Source organism: Miniopterus schreibersii (genome assembly GCF_964146895.1).
Source record: "Miniopterus schreibersii genome assembly, chromosome: 2".
NCBI classification, from domain to species: Eukaryota; Metazoa; Chordata; class Mammalia; order Chiroptera; family Miniopteridae; genus Miniopterus; species Miniopterus schreibersii.
This window is the reverse complement of record NC_138102.1, coordinates 34,797,122-34,823,710: the sequence shown is the minus strand read 5'-3', so window position 1 is coordinate 34,823,710 and position 26,589 is coordinate 34,797,122. Positions and strand designations below refer to the sequence as shown.

Genomic DNA, 26,589 nt, shown 5'->3' with positions numbered 1-26,589 from the left:
CCATAAAGAAAATATTTTTCTTTTGGTAAGTTAGGATAGGACATGACTGTATTGTTTAGCTTATGTTTGCTAATGTAGGTATTTCTATGTGTTTTTGGTAACCTCCCCATCCCCACATAATGGACAAATTACTTGTTTAAGCAATAGAGCTGAGTATTGTTCCGTTCGATCAGAGGTCCCTTTTGAAAGGAGTATCTTGACAGAGATGCTTGCTAGGGGCTTTGGCTTGAATGTTAGGGGCTGAAAACGGGGACTATAACCCTTCTGTCTACAGGTTTTTACATAGTTCATGTAAATTTTGTACTCCACTGTTATCTAAGAAGCCCCCTTGAGATTTATTACAATCAGGTAATAGTAAACTTTTTCGAAAGTGTTTAAATGTGGATCCTTGACTAGTGAGAAGGAGAGAAACCAAGATAGTTTTTCAAACTATTGCTGCTTTCCGTGCTTTCAGTCTGCCGCGAGAATCGATTAGAGCTTGTCCTCATTTCAGAGGAGCACTGGTTGGCATTTTAAAGATTTTAAAAATAGCTTTCTAAGGAATTAAAATATAAAAACAGTTTCACTATTTCTCTTGCCGTTTGCACCTCTGGAGGCCTTCAGGGATGAATGTGGTTTGCTCGTTAGATTCCTGTGCTGGTCCCGTCGCCCTCCACTCTTCCCTCTCTGTGTTAGCTGCCCTTGGGTGACAGGCCAGTAGGCGCGGCATTTCCAGGAACTGCTGCCCACGCGATGGATTGGCCGCGCCCCTTTCAAGGCCCCTGGGAAAATGCCAGTCTTTTTCTCCTTTCAGTTTGGGAGCATAGTTTTACAAATAATAGAATGGTCGTACTTTGTTCACAGTCATCAGAATTTAAAGAATTTACCTAACAAATTGAATAGATATTGTGTGTGTGTGTGTGTAGACGTGAAAGTGAAACCCTAGAAATGGAATCTAATTTTAATTTTTTTTGAAATTCTTTATCTTGTTTGTTGTTAATCCTCACCCGAGGATATTTTTTTTATTGATTTTTTTTTTTTTTTTTTTGAGAGAGAGTGGAAGGGGTGGGGAGGGAAGAGAGAGAAGGAGGGGAAGGGGGGGGAGAGGGAGAGAGACAGACAGACAGACAGACATGGATTGGTTGCCTCTCGCATGCGCCACAACCAGGGTTGGGGATTGAACCTGTGATCCTTTGGTCTGCAAGCCGACCCTCTAACCACTGAGCCAAACTGGTTAGGGTTAGATTAGTATTTTTTAAGCTTAAATACACAGAAACTTCTTTTAAGGGGAAAACTATGTCATCAAAGGTTGACACATGATTTTGATTATTAATGTTATTAAAAATATGCAAACATAAAACTAGGTATATATAACTTCCTAATGCTAATGGAAATCTGAGTTTGATGTACCATTGCTACAATTTTTATGTATATTTGAAATTATTTCACAGAAAATAAAAAAATAAAAAATACTTTCCCCTTACCATTCATTAGAATAATAGAAACTGCACCGTTTTTCTATTTTCTGTTAGGAGCAATGAAAAAATACCGGTAACTCGGTTAACCTTACTTATTAGTAAGGTTATTCCCATGGATTATAGAGCTGATACGCTGTCCCATTGATTCTTTCTAAGTGCATTATTTATTATGATCAACTTAATGGGTAATTAGATTTTTACCAGTGTCTTCCTTCAGATATGGTTGATACTTAGAGAATAAAAGGCCAATTGTTAGTTTATTCACTGGATGGATTTGATGAGTAGTTTTGGGGCATCAATTCCTGTATCTCACCTTTATCTATCAAAGAAACTGGGCTAAACCATAATAGCAAAAACGTTTTATTGTTCATGCTTAGAAACATTCTGTTATTGGATTTGTAATTCATGAGAAGATTTAAGGACATAAAATATATGTTAATTCTTAAGGGAGTAAATTTGCCACCACAAGTTTAAACAAATATAAAACTATCAAATATGTTACTGGTATTGCAATGTAGAAAAGAGAAAATAAATGTCTTAGTGTATGTTGGGAATAATGTTAGCAATGGCCACAGAAACAGAAAAGAGGACAGACCTGCTGGATGATCCTTGGAAGGTCAGAATATAGAAAACAAGAGCATCAAATATGTTTGTTGTTGGCCAGGAGAAATGGGCTATTAGGGCAAATTGTTGGTGCCTAAGGACAGTTCTAGAATGCTAAACAGTCACAGATAGATAATGTGAAGGAGGTGGGATTAGGAAATAGCATGTTACAAATGCAGTGTATGGGAATTCAGGAAGAGGGAGGTCTTGGACGTTATTGTAAACTACCTGAGCATGTATGGGTTCTATGGTGGCGAGCTACCAGCTTAGGTAAAATGGGATTTTACTGGGGGACATATGTGGTAGCGAAATACGTATGTGACTATCGATGGCAATACCACGTAGAAAACACAGGATTCCACCATGATTTGGTAGGTTTGGTAAAGTAAAGGCAGCTTAAGTTGCTCCTTTTGCTAAACTCATCTACCTGGAGTTATTCATTAAACTGATATAATTTACAGTATTATCTGCAGAGAATGACCTTATCACACCAATCCAAAAGAAACTACTACTATAATTAAACTGTTGGCAAAATAATGTAAGATTTTTTAACAAAAACATACAACTGAAATTAATGTTGTTTCTGATCAATTAATGAGGCGATAATTAAACAGAAGCTAGTCAGCCTAGCTGATTGTAGGTCAGTACCTAAAATTTGTTTTTGCAATTCATATCCTTTGAGATATATTTAATTACATTTATAACACATGCATATTTAATGTAATCTTTTGTGACAGATTAACAGATCGTCATCATTATGTCTACTTTCTCTTGATGTTTTTATCATTATTATATATTTGGGAGAGAAATAAAAGATTGTTTCCAAAGTGATAGTGATAAAGAAGAAACTTATGAAAAATGGTTTTCAGAGAACAGACATCTCATTTCCCTCTGAACGGGCACTAGCAGTATATAACTATATTTTGGAATAACAAATTATTTTAGTAAATAGGATAAAGAATACCTATGCTTTTTGTGTTATGTTAAGATATAAGTCAGTTATAGTTCATATTAAAATGTTATGAATCATTAATTATTATTATAGTATAGCAAATGTGTTAATTTTGTTGTGTTACCTGAGAAACAAATGCTAGAGCAAGTAACAGCAAAGCCATTAGATCTAAACAATAAGATTATGAGTTGCTAATTCTCAACCTCTTTTGGAATTTAAAAAATATACATTTGTATTTCACATATGTAGCAGCAGTTTATGTAGAAGTCAGTGAACTATGATAATGGTATAAATGGTGGCAATATCCCAATTTAATTAACTGCATTTTGTTACCGGGAATGTGGATATACCTCATCTATTTGGTATACTATTTAATGATCATATTTTTGTTAGCAGTAGTTAAGAAATAAGATCCAAAAAGAACCAATAAACATCTTTATCTCTAGAACAATCTTTCCTTTCAAGGTACAAACATGCAGTGTGTCTACTATATACCAGTACTATATCTTAGTATTTAGATTACGTTTCTTACTTTTGCTTTTGACACCTGGACTTACGGGAAATGCTCTGAGGAGAACTGCAAGATAATTGCTTCTATAACTTACATCATTTATGTGGCTCTTTAATTTCCTTATATGTGAAATAGGAGGAGGAGAGGTTTGGTTAAAGTATGTTATTTCTAGGATCCTTTCCAGGCTAATAGTCAAATGAGAAAACTGCAGATTTTCCCCACTTTTGGGGAAAATCTAATGCAGAGTGATTATTTTTAAGACACACTGTGAAAGCCTATTAAAGGGGCAGGAAATAGTTGTTCCCTTCTGAGAATTAGTTACAGCTTGATCAACAAATCTTTTTATCCTTCACGTTGTTTTCAGAAATAGAAGCAAGATATACGATCAAAGTCTCTTTCAAATAGTGGAATACCTTGATTTTTATCTTAGATTTAATTCTGTGCAATGCTAATCTTCTTAACATTTGATGACAGAAAGAATTTAAAATTGAGTATGACAAAAAGAAAACCTGTATGATGAATCAGAAACTTCTTGCTGCCTGTGTCTTCCCAAATTCCTATTATTTTTGGAAATGCTTCTTGGCAAATATTTTGTTTTCTAGGTTTTACGTTCCTAATCTTGAAAAAAAAAATGTTTAGCAGGTGCCTATTGCAATAGAAGCTGTGATATTTTAACTGTCATGAGGTATCTCTGAGGAAGTGCCTTTTTTTTTAGTGGTAAAGGATGTAAGTAATCTCTCTCAAATGTCAAATTAATTTAGGGTGTGTACTTTCTCTTCCCCTTATGATTACGTAGATAGGAAAATTGAATGTTCCAAACAACTCTTGGAAAATGTTCCACATCAACATTATTTGTACCACAAATGCAGTTAAATGCTTTTAATGAAATGCAAGGTTATAAGTAGATTATTACATGTGAGAAAATGCTTTTTTAAAATGGGAAAGAAATCATGTCTTTAAAGTATTGTTTTAAATATCATAAGTAATATTATTATGAATAATTTTCAGTTAAACTGATCTCTTTGGTTAAGCTGGGGAAAGTTGTCAGAAAATGGGGCTTGTTGAGATGAATTTCATGACTTCTACCCAATATTGCTTTGTTCTCACTAATTCAAACTTATAATATCAATATTTTACACAGAATATAATCTTTAAATAGTTACAGGATAGTGAGACACATGATGTCCTGGTACTAAAGGTTGCGGTATTACACAGTTTTTTGGAGTTTACACTTTTCAAAAGCAGGCAAGACCTCCATTGGTCATTATTATATTTTCTTTATTTCCCTTTTTCTCTGATTTTGTAAATGATCAGTATTGTGGTTATAAGAGTTTACGCTGCCTGTAGTGAGGCAAACCCATTGGAGATACGGAAGAATATATGTGGGAAGCCTACTGTTAGTCCAGGTGAGACGATGGCAGGTTTGGGCTAAGGTGGTAGTGGTGAAGACGGAGAGAAGTTGGGCTTTTTGAAAGCCTTTCCAGTCATCCATGACTCCTAAATCAATTTCCTTTGCTCTTTGATACAATCTTTCCATTCCTCTCAACCCTTTCCACTGTGCCCTCTGCACCCTTCTTGCTTTGCCATTAACAGAGAAGGGAGGTGGGAAGGGGTTGTGTTTCTCCTAGTGTCATTCTAGACCACTGTTCCCCTTCCTCTTGTAAAACACTGGTTCTTGGAAGTTCACACCCTTGGTCTATATCCTTACCTCCCCTTCCTCTTGGCAGCCTTCAGGTTCCCTCCCTTGCGCCTGAAGGCTAGCAACCAGTTTATGGTCTGTCTCTGCCTCCATATACAAGTCCTTATATTTTCTCTCCATCCAAAGACCCCTGTTTTTCATCCTTTATCGGGCTTGGGTTCCCTGGCCTGTCATTATAGTCATTTACTTACAAATAGTCTTACTTTTCTCAACCCTTGGATTCTTCCATCAAACCCAAACTCAGATGAACTCATCCTCCCCCTCTCTTTACAGCTACATCACACAAAGTAGCTGAGCATTGCTGGAGAAAATCACATACCGGGGGTGGATTTATATCATTACATGGGCATGATGTCCCACTGCAGCTGAACATCCAACATTGTGTAGCAGCTTCAGTGTTTTTCTAATAAGCTCACTCTTCTCTCTTTTCCTCGGTGACTATTTCATATCTTTACTGCTGTATTCACACTTCCCACTTTGCTCCCTTGGTTTATGTTACTCCTGAATATCCCGCTTCTCTTCACTACCAGTAGTATAGACCTGGTCACCATGATTTTTATTTTTGTTTTATCTAATTCATTTTCTAAACTGGAGCTACAATTATCATTTAAAAATAGAAGCTGTTTTTGTCACTCTCCAGTTGGAATCCTTTAGTATTTCTCATTGTTCTTTATTCTTGCTGGATGCCATGCTCTTCTTCATTTTTTGTGTTCTGCACACTAGTTTCAAATAAGGTAAACTCCTTCTTGCCTCAGATAGTTGTCCCCCCCCCCATTATATTCTCTCTGGATAGTCCCACTCACCCATCTGCCACTACCACATTGATTCATACTCTTTACATTTTTGCTTAAAGCTCACTGCCTCAGGGAAGCTTTTCTTCCTGCTGAGAAGTCAAGTATAATGTGGGTTAAGAAGAGAATATAAAAATTCCTGCAGTAGATTAGTGACCTTTCAGAATATAATTTTAGCAGCCAGATTGTAGAAGGTTATAGAAGGGGAAAGGTATGTGGTAAGAACATAGGTACAGCGCATTTGTTCTAGACCCTGTCAGAGAATAGGAGAGAAATAGTTGGGTAGTTTCAGAACATAGTGGTTCAAGTGCACATGCAGTGAAAATACGAGGCTCCTGTATGTATGTGCTCAAAAACAGAGGGAAGTAGTCAGTGGGAGAGAGAAGTAAAGGGAAGGGGATGGTTGATGATACAAGAAAATAAGAGGACTTATGGCTTCAACTTCAGTAAAGAAAAGAGGAGGTCATCTCGCAACAGTGTGGGCCAGTAGTAGATAATAATTTGGTGCACTTTGAATCCTAGGTCTGTTTAAATTAAAGACATAAAATCTTTATGTTTAGGTTAATGTTTCTAAACAGAGATGTTGTGTCTTTTGATTGTTTTTAAAAGACTGAGCTTTAAAATAATTAAAATGTTCTAGTGTTTTCATAGTGCTAGAATATGTCTATAATATTGTCTGCTTTGAAAGGTGTGAAATTTTATTTGTGCCCCAGAGTAATTTGTCCTTTGTCACTTCACTCTTGGTCTGTTTTTCTTTTTATCCCCTTACCGAATTTTACTTATTTTGTTAACTTTTATTGTGAAGGAAAGATCTTGAAAACTTCCAACCCCGAACAGATATTTAAGCAAAACAAAATATCTGTTTCTAATACTGGAATATGACATATCAAAAATTAACTACCTAAATATAACTTAAATAAAAGGGCTTTGTAAACATAAAATCATAGAATTTTAGACCTAGAAGAGATCTTCATTCAGCATTGCTGGTTCAGGTCCCCATTTTCAGATGAGAAAGAGAGTTGAGAAAGAAAGATGACCTGAAATACATTGTAAAAATGGATGCCATAGGTGAAATCAATAAATCTGTGACCAGACAAATTGAAATGAGTATTGCTTTGTTAACCAAAACAAAATTTTGAAAGAACAGCAACTGTTTATTGTGTGCCTATTACAGAAAGTCTAAAATAGATATTGACTGCATGCTATAATGATAGAGGAAATAATCACTTATCCTTATCCTCACTTTAAAATTTTTAAATATATAATATACAGGGTGAGGCAGAAGTAGGTTTACAGTTTGTGTGGAAAATAATACAATAATTAATAAACAGTAATACAAGAACAAACTGTGTGCTCACAACTGTAAACCTACTTTTACCCCACCTTGTATGTATACAGGACAAAACTTAAAAAGTGTAAATGGATTTGTGGTGAAAAGCAAGTCTCCCTTCCATTCCTATCCCTCAGCCCCTCTGCTCCTCTTACATGTTAATCCAGAGATAGTTGATGACTTTAAAATCACACGTACAGGGTTTTTTTGTTTTTGTTCCCCCTCCCCCCCTGAAATGATAGCATACTGTAAACACTGTTCTTTGGAATGGTTTCATGTTGGTATGTATAGAGATGCCTCATTTTTAAAGAAGGGGCATTAAGTTCTTACATGCTACAAGATACATTTATATGATACATAATTTAAGGACACCTTGGCTGGGTATAAAATTGAGGCCAACATTCTTTACTTTTAGTATTTGGACTACATGGTTTTGTGGTCTTCTGTGATCTTTACTGTCGTTGAGAAATTAGGCTGACCTGAGGTTTGTTTCTTGCTTGTGCGTGAAGTCTTATCTTTGCCTAAATACCCACATAGTGTTTTTTTTATTCTTAAAGTTCTATAAACATCTTCATCCTACAAATTTAAAGCTTTTATTTATTTTGAAAAGTTTTACCCTATCATATCTTTGAATTTACTTTTATTCTTTTTTTTTTTAAGGCTTTTTGAAGAAGACTTTTGTTATTTTCTTTAGATCCTATTTCTCCCTTCTTCAGATCTGTTGTCTTCTCTATAAACTTCTTTTATATTATTGGTATTTTCTGTTTTGTTTTATATGATGTCTCCATGCCCTTGTCCTTTTAGTCACACGTTCTATTTTTGGTTGCTTCTTAACATGGCTTTTATCTTATAATGTTATTTTTCTCTTCGTGTTTTTTTTTCTCCTGAGTTCTACCAGCTTGATTTTCATTTCCTTCTGTTGTTGTATAATCTCTTCTTTGAACCTTTGTTTTTCTTCTTTGAGCTCATTTTTTTTTTTTTTTTAAAAAAGAGGGGTCACGTTTCCTATGGTTGTCTATGAGACTTTGTAGAATTATTTATCTGAACTCTTCCTGTGTTTCTTTGAGTAATTCTTGTGTTATATGCTCTTAATTTACCATTGTCTCTTTAAAAAATATTTTTTACAATTTGTGTGTAAAGATCTAGTATTGGTTATTTTCTGATTATTTATGTTGCAGTAGGGTAGGTGGTTGGGTATAAGCATGGGCAGCCTGCAGCTTTTCCTTGCTAAGCTTGTTACCTGAATACCCTCTCACCAAATCTGTTATTTTCTTTGACCTAGATCTCATTTGCCATTTGCTTTTGGGATTGAAAAGATAGGGTGGTTCTTTATGGCATGTTCTCAGTGTCATAATAAGGAAATGCTACTTTACATCTACTGCTTCAGTCACCCTTGGGTAAAGAATTAGGTGTGAACAATATATGAAGCATAGTAATGAGAATTCTTCAGTTCATTCTGCTCCTACCTTTCTATATCAGAGAAACATTTCCTACCTTTCCTATGGCTTATACTTACATCTAGATTTCACACATTGAAAGAGCATCAATAGAATCATTGCATCTTCTGTTCAAAATTATGGGTCTTTTTGAGAAATTTGTTTACTGCTTGAGGCCTGAGAAGTCTGTGATGGCTTTCAGCATGTTCTCTTTCCTCATTAAAATTTGAAGATATGTTTTATAGTTTATGATTTGGAGCGGTGATAGCTTCCTTTCTCCAGTTATATAATGAAGCTGCAAAATTATACTCATTACTTACCAGGTGTGCAAAGAAATGTTTCTTTATTGTCTATCACCCATCAGCTTCTCACAAGCCCTCTACCTATAGTAGGAGGTGAGGGGGAAACTTGGCAATAAACAGGATCTTAGGCTCTTGGTTTAAACAGTCTCTTTCAGGTGCCACAGTGTTTTAGGCCTCTTCCCCTTCCTCCAGCTTCCATTAAGGTATGGCCTCTGGGCGCATGTAAAAGGGCCTTTGGGGAGGTGGTCAGAGTCACCTCATAACTCTAGAGGTAAAGGGGAGAACTCAGACCCACAATGTCCTTGCAAGGAGAACCTAGACTGGTGATTGTTGAGCAGTGATTCGTCCTGTTTGTCATTGAAGACACTTGTGCCACCCACAGTTTTGGCTAATGTTTGCCTACAGTCATGGAATCCCCTGTAATACATGGACGGTCCTTAGACCTTCTCTAGTCATCCTGCTAGGACAGGGAGAAAATTCTGGATTCCTACCATGATATGCTTGGGTCATCTGTCTAGCCTCTCCCTCCATCAATGGTGTGCTGTTGATATGACACCAGACCCTATGTTAGGGATTCCATGAATCCTAGTACTGGGCTTTACTAGAAGCCTATGGCCTTTCCTAGATTGTGTTCCAGAAGTAGCCCTTCAGCCTAGATATTTTTAGGATACTTGACATATGTGAGAATATTTTCACCCACCTCTCTACACTGCCCTATCTGTTCCCAAGGTCCAAGCAGAAGAAGAAATACGGAGGACTTTGATCTCTGATATTTTCATTTTTCCTGCTATCTTTCCTTCGTGTAATACTTGGGGACCTGAAAGGACCTTTTTTAATTTTCACATTTCTGTTTGGAAGGAACTTTCCTTGTGTCCTACTTGCCAAGTTAACATTTATATCTACTCACCCAATAGCAGAGGATGCAGGGAGAGAAGTCAGTTTTTCAGGAAGGGAAGATATGTCAAATGCAATTCAAAATACTGTTTTCAATTTTCAGAGGTAGATTTTTCCTCCTTATGTTTCCATTTCTTCAGTCATATTTGAAGTATAATTTATATAAAATTTACTCTTTTTAATTGATGGTTTGATTGAGTTTTGACAAATATATATATCGTTGTGTGATCACCACCAAAATGAAGATTTAGAACATTTCCATAACCCCAAAATGTCCCCTCAAACCCCTTCTTAGTCAAAGTTATCCTCTTACCCTTAGCTCCTAGGAGCCAGTGATCTGATTCTGTCATATAATGTCACATAAAGGGAATTATATAGCACATACTCTTTTGTGTCAGCTTTCTTTCACTTAGTATAATGCCTTTGAGGTGACTGTTCCTAATTACTTTTCCATTGTATGGATATACCATATTGGGTTACCCAGTAATACACATCTTCTTCTAAACAGTATAAGTCTGTGTTTCTTTATTTTAATAAGTGAGTGTCTTTCAAGAGAATTAAGTGATAGTGAGGGAACTGTTAGGGATTATATATCTTGGCTCTGCTACAGGTTTATTTTGAAACTTCAACAAACTTAAATATCTCTTAGTTGGGTTTACTGTAGACTTAAAATAATGTTATTGTTTTTACAACTCTCACTTTTAACTCATTAAAGAGTTAGGGAATGAGTGAGTGAAAAGGAAGAAATAACTAATAGTACTTTTATTTTAAATTAGCTTTGATTTATTTTTCTTTGAGTTACTTTTCTGCTCTTTCTTTGGAAGTTAATTTTTTTGTCTTAAGATTATCTGTTTTAAAAGATCATGGGTTTTTTTGGTATCTTCATGACTGATGACTTGATGAAATTAGTAATTTCTGATTAACAAAAATATGACAGAACTTTGCAAAGTTCAAAATGGACTTTTAATGTTGAACACCAAAGAATTTTGCCTAATTAAAGCTGTTTAATTAAGATAACAATGCATAGTCCTTCATTAAAATTAACATAGAAAAGTTCTTTCGTGGTCCTTAGAGAGGATTTTATATGCAGGCCCTGTTGTGTGGGTTGCAAAATGTCACTGGAATTTATATGCATTACTTGTCTAATTGCAGTAAATGTAGCATGTCCAGATAGGTTTAGAGTTAGAAGGCTGTTTGTTACTTACTGGAAATTACTTGAAACCTCAGTACCGAAAGGCAGCTGTGCCCAGGTCCTTCACCTCTCCCCAGAGATGGCTGAGAAGACTCTTGTTGGACCCTGTCTTTCATGGCGGGAGCAGTAAACATGACAGGTTGTTTGGGAGCCATCTGTTTAAAATGGCTGCTGCTTTGTATGCAGCAATGAACTTGAGAACAGTTTTCTGTCTTGCTTCATGGTAACAGTCTTATTTGGTGTCACAACAGGTGGAAGTTGATGGGTCGAAACTAAATGTGACCAGCACATGGAACCTGGCTTCACCCTTATTGTCTGTCAGTGTTGATGGCACTCAGAGGACGATACAGGTAAATGTTCTGTTGATTTTTTAGAGTACTCCTTTAAGTCAAAAATCCTTATCAATATCTGCATGGTTAATACTTACAGATATGCTAGGGGAAAGCTGCATTTTATCTATTGCTTACATTTTATAGTTGGAAACAGTTTTTCTTGTTTTAGAGAATTTTGAGTTACGTCTTAGAGAAATTAATGCTTGCGTTTTTGAGGCAACCCAGGAAGGTTAGTATATTATACTTTGTTATAGATAAAGCATTCTGCATGGTTTTCTAAAAATACTAGATTAGTAGTTTTCTTTGCCATTGTGGATTTTCAGTTGTAAAATATGACTGACTTTATTACCTTCCTTTTCTGTGTAATTGAAATTGTGTATTATTAGATTATCAGAAACGTGAGCTATTCAGGTTGACTTGCCATAGCATGTTGATGCCTTTTAAAAATTGAGTAATCTTAATTTGTTAACCTTTCTCTTCCCCCTAATATAAAATTTCCTGCATTGAGGCGAAGCCTTGAAATCTAGGGTTGATTAAATGTTCTTTGTAATCAGTGACCTCCATTTTAAAGTAGGAAGCTGTGAAAAGAGATTCTGCCAAAATTCCTTCAGCTCAGCTCATAGTTGAGGTTTAGGGTTCAAGAAAAAATAAAACATGCAGAATGTGTGGCTATCACATGCAGATAAAAATCATAAACCCTCCATAGCATTAAATTCGTATTCTTTTTTTATGAAAATGTTTTTACATATTCTTAACTTGATTTTACACAGGAAACTGATTTTAAAACCTAAAGAAATCAAGAGAATCACAGATACAGACTGCTCTGTACCAGGCTCATATATCCCTCTGTCTCTATTAGAGACTGTGCAGTGGAGGATTCTAGAACCTGTGCTAAATATTTGATGACCAATTTCTAAGCCAGGTTCAACATGTATGGTTCTAAGAAACCATAAACCCTCAGTAATGAGCCCTGTATTTTAACTTTGGTTTTGTGATTTGTCCCACTATATTTTTTTCTCTCATATTTTCTTTCGTATTCTAAGTATGAGGTTAAACGCTTTGAGACCTTGAAAAAAATGTCACTGCATAATTTCACATCACTAGATCCAGTTAGTGTGACTTTTGAATGCATGGTTTTGTTACACTTGTTTATGTCCCATAGAATATACTCTGCACTGAAGGTGCTGTGGCTCAGGCATCCATGTGATTTGGCAAGGGGGACAAGGTTTAACCTCTCCGTAGTGAGTAGAGAGATGCACAAAGTTCTCTGTATCATGACATTTTCAGCATCCTTCTAAATGATTATGCAGATAGGTGTCTTAGTAGCATTTTTACAGGTAGAGTTTCCAGCTAAATTAACACTGGATATGTATTTAGAATAATCCCCAGAAGTATTTTTTTGGACCATAGAGACAAGGTTCAGTAAATTTTTTTATTCTTGTAAGATTTTTGCTTAAAAAAATGTTAATGTGAAATAAATGACGCCTCACGGCAGACCCCTTGACTCTTCGGAGAGGTCATTGCTTCCAGGTAAGTGCTCTCTCATTGGAAGTAAATAAACTGAGGAAGGTGAATACTATACTGAAAAAAAAGAAAGTCTTTTACCTAAAAAAAAAAAAGGGTAAAAAAAGTTCTTCGTATCAGAACAGATGAATATTATTTACTTTTTGTGGGCATTAGAATTCAATGTTGACTCTTTTTATCTCCCAAAAATAACGTGGTCCCTATAAAATTACTGACAGTTATCATGAGAAGAGTAACACAGAGTGCCTACTGTGCATCAGGTACAGTTCTAAGCACAGTACTATATTAACGCTTTCCACCTTCACAAAATTAAGTGAAGGTAGGCACTATTACTTATGCTTTTTTATTAAGTGAGGCACCAGAGGCTCAGAGAAAGTAAAGTGACTTGTTCAAGGTCCCACAGGCAATGAAGGGTAGAGCCAGGATTTAAGTCCAAGCAGTCTTGCTGAGGATCTGTGCTGTTAAACAGTACACTATGCTGAGGAGAGCTAAGTAATTGCCCTGTGATTACAAAGCAGGGGGGAGCTGAGCAGAAATTTGAACCCTGGCAGTGTGACCCCAGATTGTATGCCTGCAACCACTATGCTATGTAGTACTTTTCAGTCTTCCCATAGAGTTCCTCAAATAGTGATTTACCCTCATTCATGCTTTAAACCAATGACGCTGACTTTAGCATGCTGCAGAATCAACTAGAAGACTTGTTAAAACTCAGACTGTTAGACTAACTTAGAGAGTTATTCCGATTTAGTAGGTCTGGCCTAGGTGTGCATGTCTAATAAGTTCCTAGGGAATGCTGATCCTGTTGGTTAAGGTACACAGTTTGAGAACCACTGCTTTAAACCTTTGCAATCAGAGAATAAGCTGGGGACTGATGAGCAAAAGTGAGGTAAGTAGGAGCCGAGTCATTTGAAGCCTTGTTAATTACATAGTGTCGACTCTGGTTTATCCTTAAGCCAGGGGGACCTATGGAAACATTTAAACTAGAGAGTGATGTGGAGAGAATTGGAGTTTAGAAAGAGCTCCTTTTTTTTTTTGGTTGCATTGTGGAGAGTGGATTGAAGAAGAATGAGACTGAAGGCAAAGAAAGAATTTAGGAGGTGTGAGAGAAACAGTTGGAAAATTATTTTGCCTAGCAGCGAGAATAAAGAGTATTGTGTGACAAAGAGATTTGAAAGAGCCACAGGAGAAAGAACTGGCGGCTTCACAGTGTTCTTTGTTAATTTCTCTGCCACCTGCCCTGAAGCATGGGCACATCTTCAGGGTTCATTCCTAACTCCTTTTTTCTCTGTGCCGACCTCCTTGGCCATGCTGCCCAAGAGCTTCAGCTCAGTACCTCCAAGCAGGTAGCTGTGAAAGTGCTGCTGAGAGTTTGGTTTCTCTTGTACTCCTTGATGGTAAATTCGGAGAACAGTAGGATAGGTACTACCACAGGCATTTCAAGTGATTTTACAGTAATGACTGCTGTTCTTTTTTCCCTGGATTTCTGCACATACATTTAAACTCTGTATTAAATGTTTTACATGCACAAAGTAATATGTATTAATCTTATAAAAGCTAAAGACTGTAATGCAATGAGCCTGTTCCCTCGCCTCCTGGATTAAAAAAGGAAGCGATACCAATGCTATTGACCTTTCTTTGAGCAGCCCCTTGATTAAATCCACCTTCCTCCTGCCCCACAGGGAACCACTGCCCTGATTTTTAAGTTTTTACTGCTTTTCTTTTCTTTAGGGACATTTACATAAAACAACATATCACTTAGCTATGTGTGCTTTTGAACTTCACGTGAATTACACTATGCTCGCTATGCTTCTGTAAGTTGCCTTTTCCTCCAGTGTTGTTTGTAAGTTTGGTCCATGTCGATGCATGTAGCTTACTTAGTTTATTTCCATGCTATTTGTTATTATATTTATATATCACATTTATTTATTGTTTCTCCCCTAAGTAGACATTTATGTTACTTATTTTGTTATCACAAATAATGCTTATATGAACATTCTTCTATATGTTTCCTCTTGAAATAAGAGTTTCTCGAAGGACTGTGCCAGCAGAATGGCTGGATTGTAGGGGCTCTGCTTCTTAACCCTACACGGTAATACCAAATGGTTTTCCTTACGTGGCCATACCAATTTACATGCCTACCAATAGTGATGGCGATAATGATATGAATAACAAGCTAACCTTATTGTATACTTGCTATATCAGGTACTGACTCTTCTAAGCACTTCTTTGTTTTCATTTAATCCTCACAGCAATCCAATAATGTATGGGCTAGTGTTTTCCCTCATTTTGTACTTGGGGAAACTGAGACTTGTAGGGGATATATTGCTTAACAAGGCATTCTGCTGGTAAATGGAAAAGCCAGAATTTGAACCCAGAAATCTGTGGCCTTAACAATTACACTTCACTTCCTAGTGAACCTTGGTATCTAGACTACTTAAGTATTTCCTGACTGGTGGATTTAAATGGTATCTCTTTGTGGTTTTAACATATATTTCCCTGACTAGTAATGACAATGAGCATTTTAAAACATTGACAGTCATGTTTTCTCTTCTGAAAAATGCCTGTTCATGGCTTTCGCTCATTTTAAAAGATTGAATTGTCTTCCTTCCTTCCTTCCTTCCTTCCTTCCTTCCTTCCTTCCTTCCTTCCTTCCTTCCTTCCTTCCTTCCTTCCTTCCTTCCTTCCTTCTTTTTTCTTTCATGTTTTTATTGATTTCAGAGAAAGAAAGGGAGAGGGAGAGACAGAGAGAAATATCAATGATGAGAGAGAGTTATTGATCAGCTGTCTCTTGCACCCCCTCTACCGGGGATTGAGCCTGCAACCTCGGCATGTGCCCTGACCAGGAATTGAACCGTGATCTCCTAATTCATGGGTGGACTCTCAACTACTGAGCCATACCAGCCGGGCTATCTTTTTCTCGATTCATAAAAGTTCTTTATGTTTTGTAGATTGTGATCCTTTGTTAGTTATATGATACAGGTAATAAAGTTATAAATAACTTCTCCTAGTTTGTAGCTTTTATTTTACCTTTTTAACTTATCCAAGTGAAGTTTTAAATCAGAGATTTAATATCAGAATTTTCACTCTTTTCCTTTATGGTTTGTGTAGTTTGTATTGGATTAAACAATCCTCTTCTCCAAAGCTCATAAAGATACTTGCCTATATTTTCTTATGTCTTTTAAATTGTGCTTTTTTCACATCTAAATCCTTAATCTCCCTGGGGTTGATTTTTGTATATGCTAAGATCCAGTTTTACTTTTTAAAATGGATAACCAGTTGTGCCAGCACTACTTATAGTCGTATTTTTCTCTCCCTTACTAGCTTGCCACCTTTTCACCTTTCCAGCCCCAACATTCTTTAAAAGGCTTATTGTTTCTCAATTAAATGTAAGCAAAATGGTGGTTTTTCCCTTAATGTGAAACTCTGATAATTATCATTAGCTTTTATGAGCTCTCTGCCAATCACTTTCTTTCATTTTTATTTATCTCTAGAGAATTCTTAGCTACTTAAAAAGTCTCTGTGTTTGTGTGTGTGTTTTACAGAACAAGGGTATCAGATGGTATTTGAGATACACCTTAGGGGAAAGCATGGTCATGAAATGAGAGGTAGAGTGGAAAGCATGCAGGTAGGGAAGTAATGTGAGTTAAGCATAGAAAGATAGATTGGAGGAGCCAAGTTGTGAATGAAAGGTCAAATAATCTGTGCTTTTCAATTACCCAATGGAGATACCATTGAAACTTTATTTGCAGAAGAAAGTAATGTTAAACAATAAACTTCAATTCCCCCACACCCCCCAGCCCATGGCAATCACCATTCTACTTTCTGTCTCTCTGAATTTGACTACTCTAAGTACCTCATATAAGTGGAATCATATAGTATTTGTCCTTTTGTGACTGGCTTATTTCACGTAGCATAATGTTTTTACGGATTATCCATATTCTAGCATGTGTCAGAACTTTCTTACTTTTTAAGGCTGCATAATATTCCATTGCACGTATATACCATCATTTTCCCCCCATTTACCTGTCAGTGGACATTTGGGTCATTTCTACTTTTTGGCTATTATGAATAATACTGTTATGAACATGAATGTACAAATATGAGTCCCTGGTTTTTAGTTTCTTCTGGATATATACCCATAAGTGGATTTGCTGGATCATGTAGTAATTCTGGTTTAATTTTTTAAAGAACCACCATACCATTTTCCACAGCAGCTGCATCATTTTACATTCCCACCAGTGATGCACAAGGATTCCACATTCTCCACATTTTCACCAACACTTGTTATTTTCTGCTTGTTGTTGTTTTTGTAATAGCCGTGGAGTGGTATCTCATTTTGGAACAGGATCTATTTAGTTATTGAAAAAGCATTCAGAGTACTTCCCAATATTTGCCCTTCTCTTCTCTGTTTTATAGTGTAGCAAGTTCACTGCATAATTGGGACTCTTTTAGTACAGATAGAAGCACTTTCATGTCATTGTTCTTTCAAAGCCATCCCCCCAGCTCATTTTTTCCTCCCCTGCATAAAATCATGCTCAGTTCTTAGTCTGTGCAGTTGCTACCAGGCCATAGCAAGCGATAGTCTATTTGAGAGAGGGTGTGTTTAAAAGTCTAGTTCATTGTAATGTTAAAGCTGGTAAAGCTTCTAGACTGAAGTTTTTATACAGAGGATCCGAGAGTTGCTTTCTTCTTTCTTTATACCCTCTCCCATGTCTTACCTGCTAGTTGGGGTATCCCCAGAGTTGCAGTATGGGGCACTGTGCTGACCGGGGAGAAGTACTCTGTTATCCATTCTTTTGGGGCTTAACAAGTGTCCAAAGCTGGCTGCTATCTTTTGGGACACTTATGTAGGTTTGGGGGAGGGCCTCAGCCGCAGAACCCTTGGTGCCTGCCCTGCCTTCTCCAGCTGCCTGCGCCTCCTGATGCTTATGCTCCCAGGCGTTCCTGTTGGGCAGGGTCTCTCGCATGACCCAGCCTGCATCTCCTGCGTGCTCCACCAGAAGGTTATAGGTCCCTGCCTCACCAAGTCTGCTTTTCTTGTTCTGTCATTAAAAGGATGGCTTATCTCCTCTGTGTGTCCCTCAAAACCCAGGAGATACATGGAAAACCAAATGATTCTCACAAAATCCCTCTCACGTGGCTTTATTGGGGTTACATTGGTTAATAAAAATTATGTAGGCTTCAGGTGTACAATTCTATGATACATTACCTGTATGTTGTAGTGTGTGCTCACCACTCCAAGTCAAGTCTCCCTCCATCACCATTTATTCCCCCTTTCCCCTCGCCTGTCTCCCCCCAACCCCCTTTCCCTCTGGTAATCACCATACTATTGTCTGTGTCTGAGGTGGTTTCTTTTTTTGTGTGGGTTTTTTTTTTTTTTAATTTCTTAATCTCTTCACCTTTTTCACCCAGCCCTGCAAACCTGCTCCCCTCAGTCTGTTTTCTATCTATGAGTCTGTTTCTGTTTTGTTTGTTAGTTCAGTTTGTTCATTGTCTTTCTCTTACTGGCTTGTTTCACTTTTTAACTTCTTTCTAAGTCTCTTCAGGTGAAAGATGGGCAATTCCTGGTTTCAGTTTCTTAGTATGTTCTACCAGGAAGCCTAGTGTAGCATCATGCTTAAGGATAAGTGGATATTTAGTTTTATGGCTGGATTCTTGTGACTACATAAACAGTAGCATTTGGTGTCTTTATCTGATTAGATGATGGAATATTTGGGAAATACCTTTGCTTTAGGAATTCGCTCCCTTATTCATCCAATCAGATCCCATCATCTATTTTCCTGGCTTTTGTTGTTAAACTTTATAAGGCTAATATTATCCGTTAATTTCTTTAAAAAGAAATTGTATTTGGGCATGTACCATCATTTGGATAATTAATTTTATAGGTTACTAACTTTTTAAAATTGATTTAAATGCCCTCTTTCAGGTTTGATTTGACCTTGAATCTCACTGCCTTGCTGAGTTCTTGCACATGCAGAGGCTCAATAACTGTAGGTGATGGATAGTCATCCTGTACTTTGTAATTCCACAAATAAATCTGTTTATCTATACCTTGATTTTAAGATTTAGATTTCATTTCTTCTAAGCCTTCACCAAATTAAACCATGCTCATAGGATAGCCTCCTTAGCCATTTTATCAGTTCTTTCTAATTCCTGATCTTTCACCATTTGGAAAATCCATACTCTACTAGATAGTATGGCTGCTAGATCTCGGCAGATGCAGACTCGCTGTTGTTTGTGAGAGCAAAGAAAAACAGGAGGCTCCCAAGGACCTGCCCACTGAAGTATCTTGCTTATCAAGCACATTTTTTTCCAGTCGAGTTAATGTCTTTCCTACTTGCCTTCATTTGCTCTGGGTAGTACTCGAGCTGTTTAAGGATAACAGAGTCCCCTCTTAGGTGATAGGTATTGATAGGTATAGAAAAAGGCCCCCCTCAGGCTGTTGCTGATTTCTCTTGCTCAGAGGCTTTTGCGCATATTGTTCACACTCCCTCCCACCCAGGCTCTCTAAACATTCGGTGCTCAGTGAGGTCTACTTCGTACAACCTCTTACTCCAGTAGATCCACTAGCTGCTCTGGGTCTACTTTCCTTATGACTTCAAGATAAGAGTCATACTGTGGGACAAAAATTCTAATCATTGCTAATAGCCTTTAAGGATACAGCTAGTGATGCATCTCTATGAAAAGAGGAGAGGAGGAAGTCATATATTTTGAAATAAAATAATTGATAATAAAGAACTTGGGATAGAAACATTGAAACCTCTTGAAGATACCTAAGGTCCTCTTCAGAATTTTTATAGCTATTTATCTAGTTCTTCATCTAATAATTAAAACAACTTTTCCTCAAATACCATTCAAAGAAAAGAAAATGACAGAATTTCACATTTCTTTTATTATGTTGGTTATATATCAGCTTTTTTTTTTTTTACTATTTCATTGCAAATGTAGAGTCCGTCAGTAATGATGCTTAATGGGGGATAGGCTGAGAAATAAAAATAATTTCTCATTCTTTTGTGGAAAAATATATTCTGATTTCTATATTGCCAATTTAAAAGATCGTGGAATAAAATAACATTTCTAGAAATCTAATATGAGCCATATATGCAATTTTAAGTTTTTTAGTAGCCACATTAAGAAAGAACAAGTGAAATTAATTTTACTAATGCATTTTATTTAACCCAATACAAAATGTTAGCATTGCTATATGAAACAATATAAAAAATGATTAATGTGATACCAGAAATGACACAGGCCTGACATGTGTCCAACGACAATAACGTTAGTGGAAAAATTAAAGGTGAAATCTAGTCCTACCAAAAATGAAGTGTTTAACAGAAAAATATATTACACTGCTTCTGTATTTAAATGAACTAAAATTAAATAAAATTGATAATTTAGTTTCTCAGTTGCATTAGTAATAGCTTCACACAACAATTATTTTCCCCACAACACTTTAATTATATGCTACAGGCAGGAAATCATTCCATTTTTTAAGAAATGGTCCTAATTTTTGTTAAGCTTCTAATTTAAAAATTTTAAAGGTTGTCAACTAGATGAGAAATTTCTCTGTTTTTTTTTAGTGCTCCCCCATGTGTTACAGTTTTGGTTTTTATTTAGAAATAGATGACATTTATTTTTAAACAGAAGAAGGATTTGCATGTTCTGTGAGTGTTGAGCTTGCTCTGTTCTCTTCATACACCCTAGCACCTTTCCAGCGTGGAACTTGCTGAATGAATAGAACTTTTTTTTAAATTACTATGACTATACTCTATTCCTGCGAAGTCATTTTTTTTCTTTTTCACTTGAAAGAGGTTCTTCAGTTTTACCTTCAACAACTCAAATAATTTTCCATTTCTTACAGTGTAGTTTGTCTGCTTGGGTTTAATATATTGCTTCTTGTTAGCATTTTACACACCGGATTTTCCTTTTGCGTGGTCATGTTGTTTGAACATTTGCAAGCAGAGCCGACTCACTGCTATTGGCCTGTTTCTTTGTGTGGCATGATTTCTTCCATCCACCTGCTCACAGCAGGTCGTCCGCAGGCCTGAAGAGTAGCTAAATACTTTTGAAAATATCTTGAGATCCTGCTAAGGTCTAACAATTTCTGCATTTGTGTGCTGTGAAGCTATTCATGGTGTACCTTTGAAGGCTGTTTTCTTTTTATTTCTCATATTCTTTAAATATTTTCAAGAGAAGATAAATTTATTATAAATAACAGTGCAAAGCTGATTGCAGCACAACTGCATTCTACCCTGAATAGGTCATTGATATTCAACTAAGTGGAACTAATTTTCTATGTTAAAGCAGACAAATTTGGAATCGTGTCACAGGAACCTCGTGTTATTTACTACAGAATACCAGATTAAATGGATTACTTGTGAATTGATCGCAGTGTTAAATAGATTATATAACATGATAACTTAAAATGCTCAGTGGGCCTATGTAATATAGAATATTATGTAAGAACATGAATATGATAGGAGAGGTGTTACTGTGCTTGCAGATTGCATAACTGTCTGTGGTACATTTACAAATTCTTGTCCACACAGAATTTGAATGAATTTTTAAAAATTTAACCATGATTTTCTGTTTTTGAAGAAAATGAACTGATTTTACACCACTTGAGAAAGAGAAATTAAAAATAAGCTATTTTCTTTTTTCTAGATTAAAATAACTCCCACAATCTCTGAGAATTAGTTTTAATCCTAATAAGTATGAGTAGATGGTAGAATAAATATTTTAATTAGAATATTAAATGAAGTGGCTTATGTTTTTGCTTATACTTTGCCCGCACAAGAAAAAGTGGATTTGGGTCTTATGTTTTAGTTCCAAAATAAATGTTCTCCATGTGTTTTAGATACTTCTCCCTACTGCCATCCCTTTAGAAGTAATTAGCTGTTATTTTGTACTATATGCAGGTGATTACTTTAGAGTTATCAAGTGCAATATGAAACCATCTATTGAGGATGTATAGGCTACATAAATATATAACTTAGAGTAAGTAGGGGGTTGGTGTTTTTTCCTAAAGAAGTAGGAAATGAAAGAGTAATTATTAACCATCTTTCCACGTCCCTGAAAACATCAATTACAGTTAAACATCTTAGAAACAAGGCCACCAGTAGAACAGAAATAACTCTTCACTATGCTTCAGAAAATTTCATCACAGTTTAACAGCTGGGATGTATTTACAGCTGTCATTTAAAATGGTAATTTTGATGCATGTCTACCTGCTTTTGTAATGTAGTCCTAGCAGTTTTCTCATCTCTAGTGGCATATGTTTTATGATCCGGTGTTGCTTTTAAAACTTTAATGTAACAAGAAAATGTCTTTCAGAATCCCTCCCCATCCCTACACATACTTTTTTCTCCTCTATCAACTAGAAAATGATATTTTAGTAGTAGCCAGAAGAAGAGAATTTTGACAAGTATAAACTTTGATTGTAGTAAACATGGAAAATAATACAAGCAGCTGCACTGGGGACCGATAAGACAAATCCCACAGTAATGGCCTTTAAAACATACTATCAAGTTGGAAATCAGTGAGGGGAAAGAAAACTATTACGGTTTCCTCCTCTTCCTGTTCAGTGAGATTACTTTTAAAAAGGTGGAATTGCCTCTGAGTTTATTATCCTAGGAAGATATGTTTAGAACATTTGATTTTTTTGTGTGTGTGAATGTTTTTGCTTTTTTTTTAGTGAGCAACTTTGCTCATTTTATATGAATTTGATTTTCACAAATGTTAAAATTAGTCTGTTAACCAAGTCTCACTTCATAACTATTCTTTTTTTCTGAAGAAAAAAGGCAGTATATTTTGTAGCTGTTGGAGCAGACTATCAAAATGAGAAAAGAAGGGAATGTTTATCTAGCTATGAAGTGCCCCTTAGAATAGAAAAAGAGGTAAGATATTTGGAGAAAATATTTAGTAAGGATGAAATATATTTCATGAAAATAAAAGTCTTAATTTTGATTTGATTTTACTTTTTGCTGTTAGCTTATCAAGTGGTGGTTCATATTTATTTTGGCATACCACAGACTCGTAGGCGTTGAGTACTTGGTTCTTCGTGGATTCTAAAACTCAATTGTCTTCATCCTAAACTTCGGGATAAGTGTTTGTTCCTGTTTCCTGTATAGCAGCAAATTCCAGTTTTGAACGAAATTTTATTTTCCTGTTTTCCATTACGTCAATCCGCATTGCTGAGATATGTTAGGTTTTGGGACCTCTCTCTCCCCCTCCCCTCCCCCTCCCCCTCCCCCTCCCTTTCTTTCTCCTTCCCTCCCTCTTTCTCTATGCATGTGTATAGATTCCAGTAGTGTGGTGGTGGAGGGAAGCTGATAGTCATTATGTTTGTAATTGTAGCATGCTTTAATCTGAATGTAAAGTTAAGGGAAACTTATTGGGACTTATGTCTATGGTTTATAAATTCATTAATAAATTTTAATTGTGTTTTTAGTGTTAAAATATAAGTTTTAAAACCTATTACCATTTTATGTATTGTAAAATTCCTTTTATTTGCCTGGGTATCAGTCTAACCTCTGTAGTGTAAGGAAAAGGAACTATTTATATTTTTAGCGTCTCTTACATGGAAAGTAATGTCAAATATGACTTAGGTGGTATTCCAGACCAGCAATTTTCAACCTTTTTTATCTCATGGCATACATAAACTAATTACTAAAATTCTGCGGTGCACCAAAAAAAAAATTATAGTTTTTTCCTGTTTTCCCACTGATTTTAGAAAGAGAAGAAGGGAGAGAGAGAGAGAGAGAAACATCGATGTGAGAGAGAAACACTGATTGGTTGCCTCCTGCAAGCTCCCCTACTGGAGATTGATCCCCCAATCTGGGTATGTGTGTGCCCTGACAGAATCAAACCTGCCACCTTTTGGTGTGTGGGATGACATTTCAATCAACTTAGCGACACCACCAGGGCTATATTATATTTTTTGCTGATCTGACAAAAAAATAGGTGTAATTTCGATTCATTCACAACTGATGGCTATTGTTGTATTGGTTGTTGTCATTTTTTTATTTGACTATCTAAGAGACAAGAGGTAAGTGCCCCTGACTAAATAGTAGGGTATTGTATGTTTAAAAAATTCTTACAGCCCACCCATTAAAAATCACTGTTTTTGACTGGAGATACAGCAGTGGTCAAGACTTATGTTGCAAGAGGGGGATGTAGACACCAAACATTTAAACACATAAAAAAGGTAATATGAGTATTAAGAAGGTTGAGATGAATACTATGAAACAGGGTAATTCCTAGAAAGTGACCAGAGGACATAGCTGTAGCTGGGGTGGTTAGGAAGTCCTTTCTGCATAGATCATATTGATCTGAGACTTATAAGGAGGAGGCAGCTGTGCAAAAACCTAGGGGAAGAAAGTCCCAAGTAGAAGGAACATCAAGTGCAAAGGTCCTGAGACAGGAAAAAGCTTGGTTTGGAGACCAGAAGGAAGGCCAATGTCTTGAGTATAGTTAAGAGAATGGAAAGAGTTAGGCACCAGATCATGTGGGATCTTGGTAGGCTACAGAGCCGTGTTGTTTTTCAGGTCCTATTGTGAAGCTTTTGAAAAGTTGTGACTAGAAGAATGAAATGATGTTATTTAAAATTATTGCTATGAGGAGGATGGCCTACAGGGGACCAGTGGTGGAGACAAGGAAATTGTTTATATGACCATTGCAGCCATCCAGGGAGAGGCGCTGATCATGGGTAGACCAAAAGGCCAGCTCCTTGCCAGTTTTTGTATGGCTCAGAAGCTGTGTGGTTATCATCTTTTTCAGTGGTTGGAGAAAAAAAAAAAGAAAAATACTGTTTTATGACACATGAAAAGCATATGAGATTCAAATTTCAGTTTCTATAAGTACAGTTTTACCAGAACATAGCCACAGTCATTCGTGTTTATCTGTCTATGGCTGCTTTTGGAATTTTTGTTGGAAGTAGAAGCTTAATGCCCAGATTTTCCCTGTCACACCGCAGCAGTTCAGTGGCTTAGCAGTGGTAAAGTTTAATAAACTTACGATATTTTTGTGTGTGCTCAGGACCAAGATTGAAATTTTTCTGAACATGAAGAACCACTCTCAACCACTATTATCGAACATTGAATGGCTTTTGAACATTAGCTTGTTGCAGACTTTATAATTTCTTAACGAATTCAACCTAAAATTGCAAGACAGAACAGCTCTTATGTGCAAAATGTGTACTGTGTAGTAAAGTCATTTTAACAACAACTAACATTCGAATCACAACAAATGTCAAGCTCCTTTTTGCACTTCCAGGGCTGCCAGGAGATTAAAACAAGAAGCGAGCTACAGTTCTAGCATCTTTTAAACCTCAATGCAAAAACAAAGGAAATTTCCATATTTTAAAATCCATTTAACTGTACCATTCAGAATCTTCCCCCTAACCTTCAACTGGTAGTGATTAAACTGCCGTATAATATTATGCTAAAGGCAAGTATCAAGAGAAGAATCTAACAAAATTCTGTAAATGCCTTCCAAGTGCTGAATGTGCCCAAGTAAAATCACATGCCCCAGATTGATGTTGGTATTTGGCAGTAACTGTCTGTGGAAAAAGACGTTTTCAAAGGTGAAATATGTAAAATCCCATTATAGAGTAACATTACAGTATTACCAAAAAATTGTGCTTGGTTTTTATATTCTAAATGTTGCAAAAAATTGTGAAATTTGTTTTCTTTCTTGTTATCTAAGTAGCTACATAATATCCTCAATTTTGCCTGTGGGCTTAGAAAGCCTAAAATGTTCACTATATGGCTCTTTGCAGAAAGAGTTTGACTTAGAATAAGGTGGCAGTAGTGGAGATGGTAAGGAGAGAACTAACTTGGCATATCTTAGGAGGGAAGGCAGAAAAGATGGACAGATGGATTAGCTACCGGATGTAAAGGATGTTAAAGAATTCGGAGTGAACAACAGAATGAATGGTGATAATGTTCACTGAGATGTGAAGGCTAGGGGAGGGGAGCTCTAGGGAGACAAATCAGGAATTCAGTATGGACTTGGTGGATTTAATATGTGCATGAGATATCCAAGTGTTGATGTCCGGTTAACAATCGACCGAGTCTTTAACTTAGAGGATGATTTTTTTGATATAACGCCAAAGTCAGGCAACAAAAGGAAATAGAGACAGATGGGATGACAACAAACTTAAAAACTTTTGTGCATCAAAGGAGATAATGAACAGTGAAAAGGCATTATGAAGACAGTGCGGTACTGGGAGATAGACGTGTGGTTAGGAGAACAGAGCAGGATCTAGAAATAGATCCAGCTATAGATGATAATGGGCAGATGTGCTAAAGGATTCAGTGGGAAATTCTCTTAAACAAGTGTCCATTTGGGGAAAGAATGAACTCATTTATTAGATAGCAGATCACTGGTTTCTTGGAGGCAGGGACTGAGGTTAGACTGCAAAAGGGCAGGAGGAAACTTTTGGAGGTGATGGATATGTTTTTGTATCTTGATTGCAGTGGTGGTTTTTTACAACTGTCAAAAGTCATTGAGCCCGGCTGGGTGTAGCTCTGCGGTTGAGCATCGACCTGGGATCCAGGTGATCGG

General features: G+C 36.4%; 1 protein-coding gene across 2 annotated transcripts in view; it reads left to right on the top strand.

The window, feature by feature from the left end:
• PCCA (propionyl-CoA carboxylase subunit alpha) overlaps nucleotides 1-26,589 on the top strand; it is a 312,653-nt gene that overhangs the window by 223,275 nt on the left and 62,789 nt on the right. For both annotated transcript variants that reach the window (XM_081127259.1, XM_081127260.1), the window contains one exon: nucleotides 11,419-11,517. In XM_081127259.1, the coding sequence (XP_080983385.1) occupies nucleotides 11,419-11,517 (99 nt within the window). The remainder of the gene's footprint in view (nucleotides 1-11,418; nucleotides 11,518-26,589) is intronic.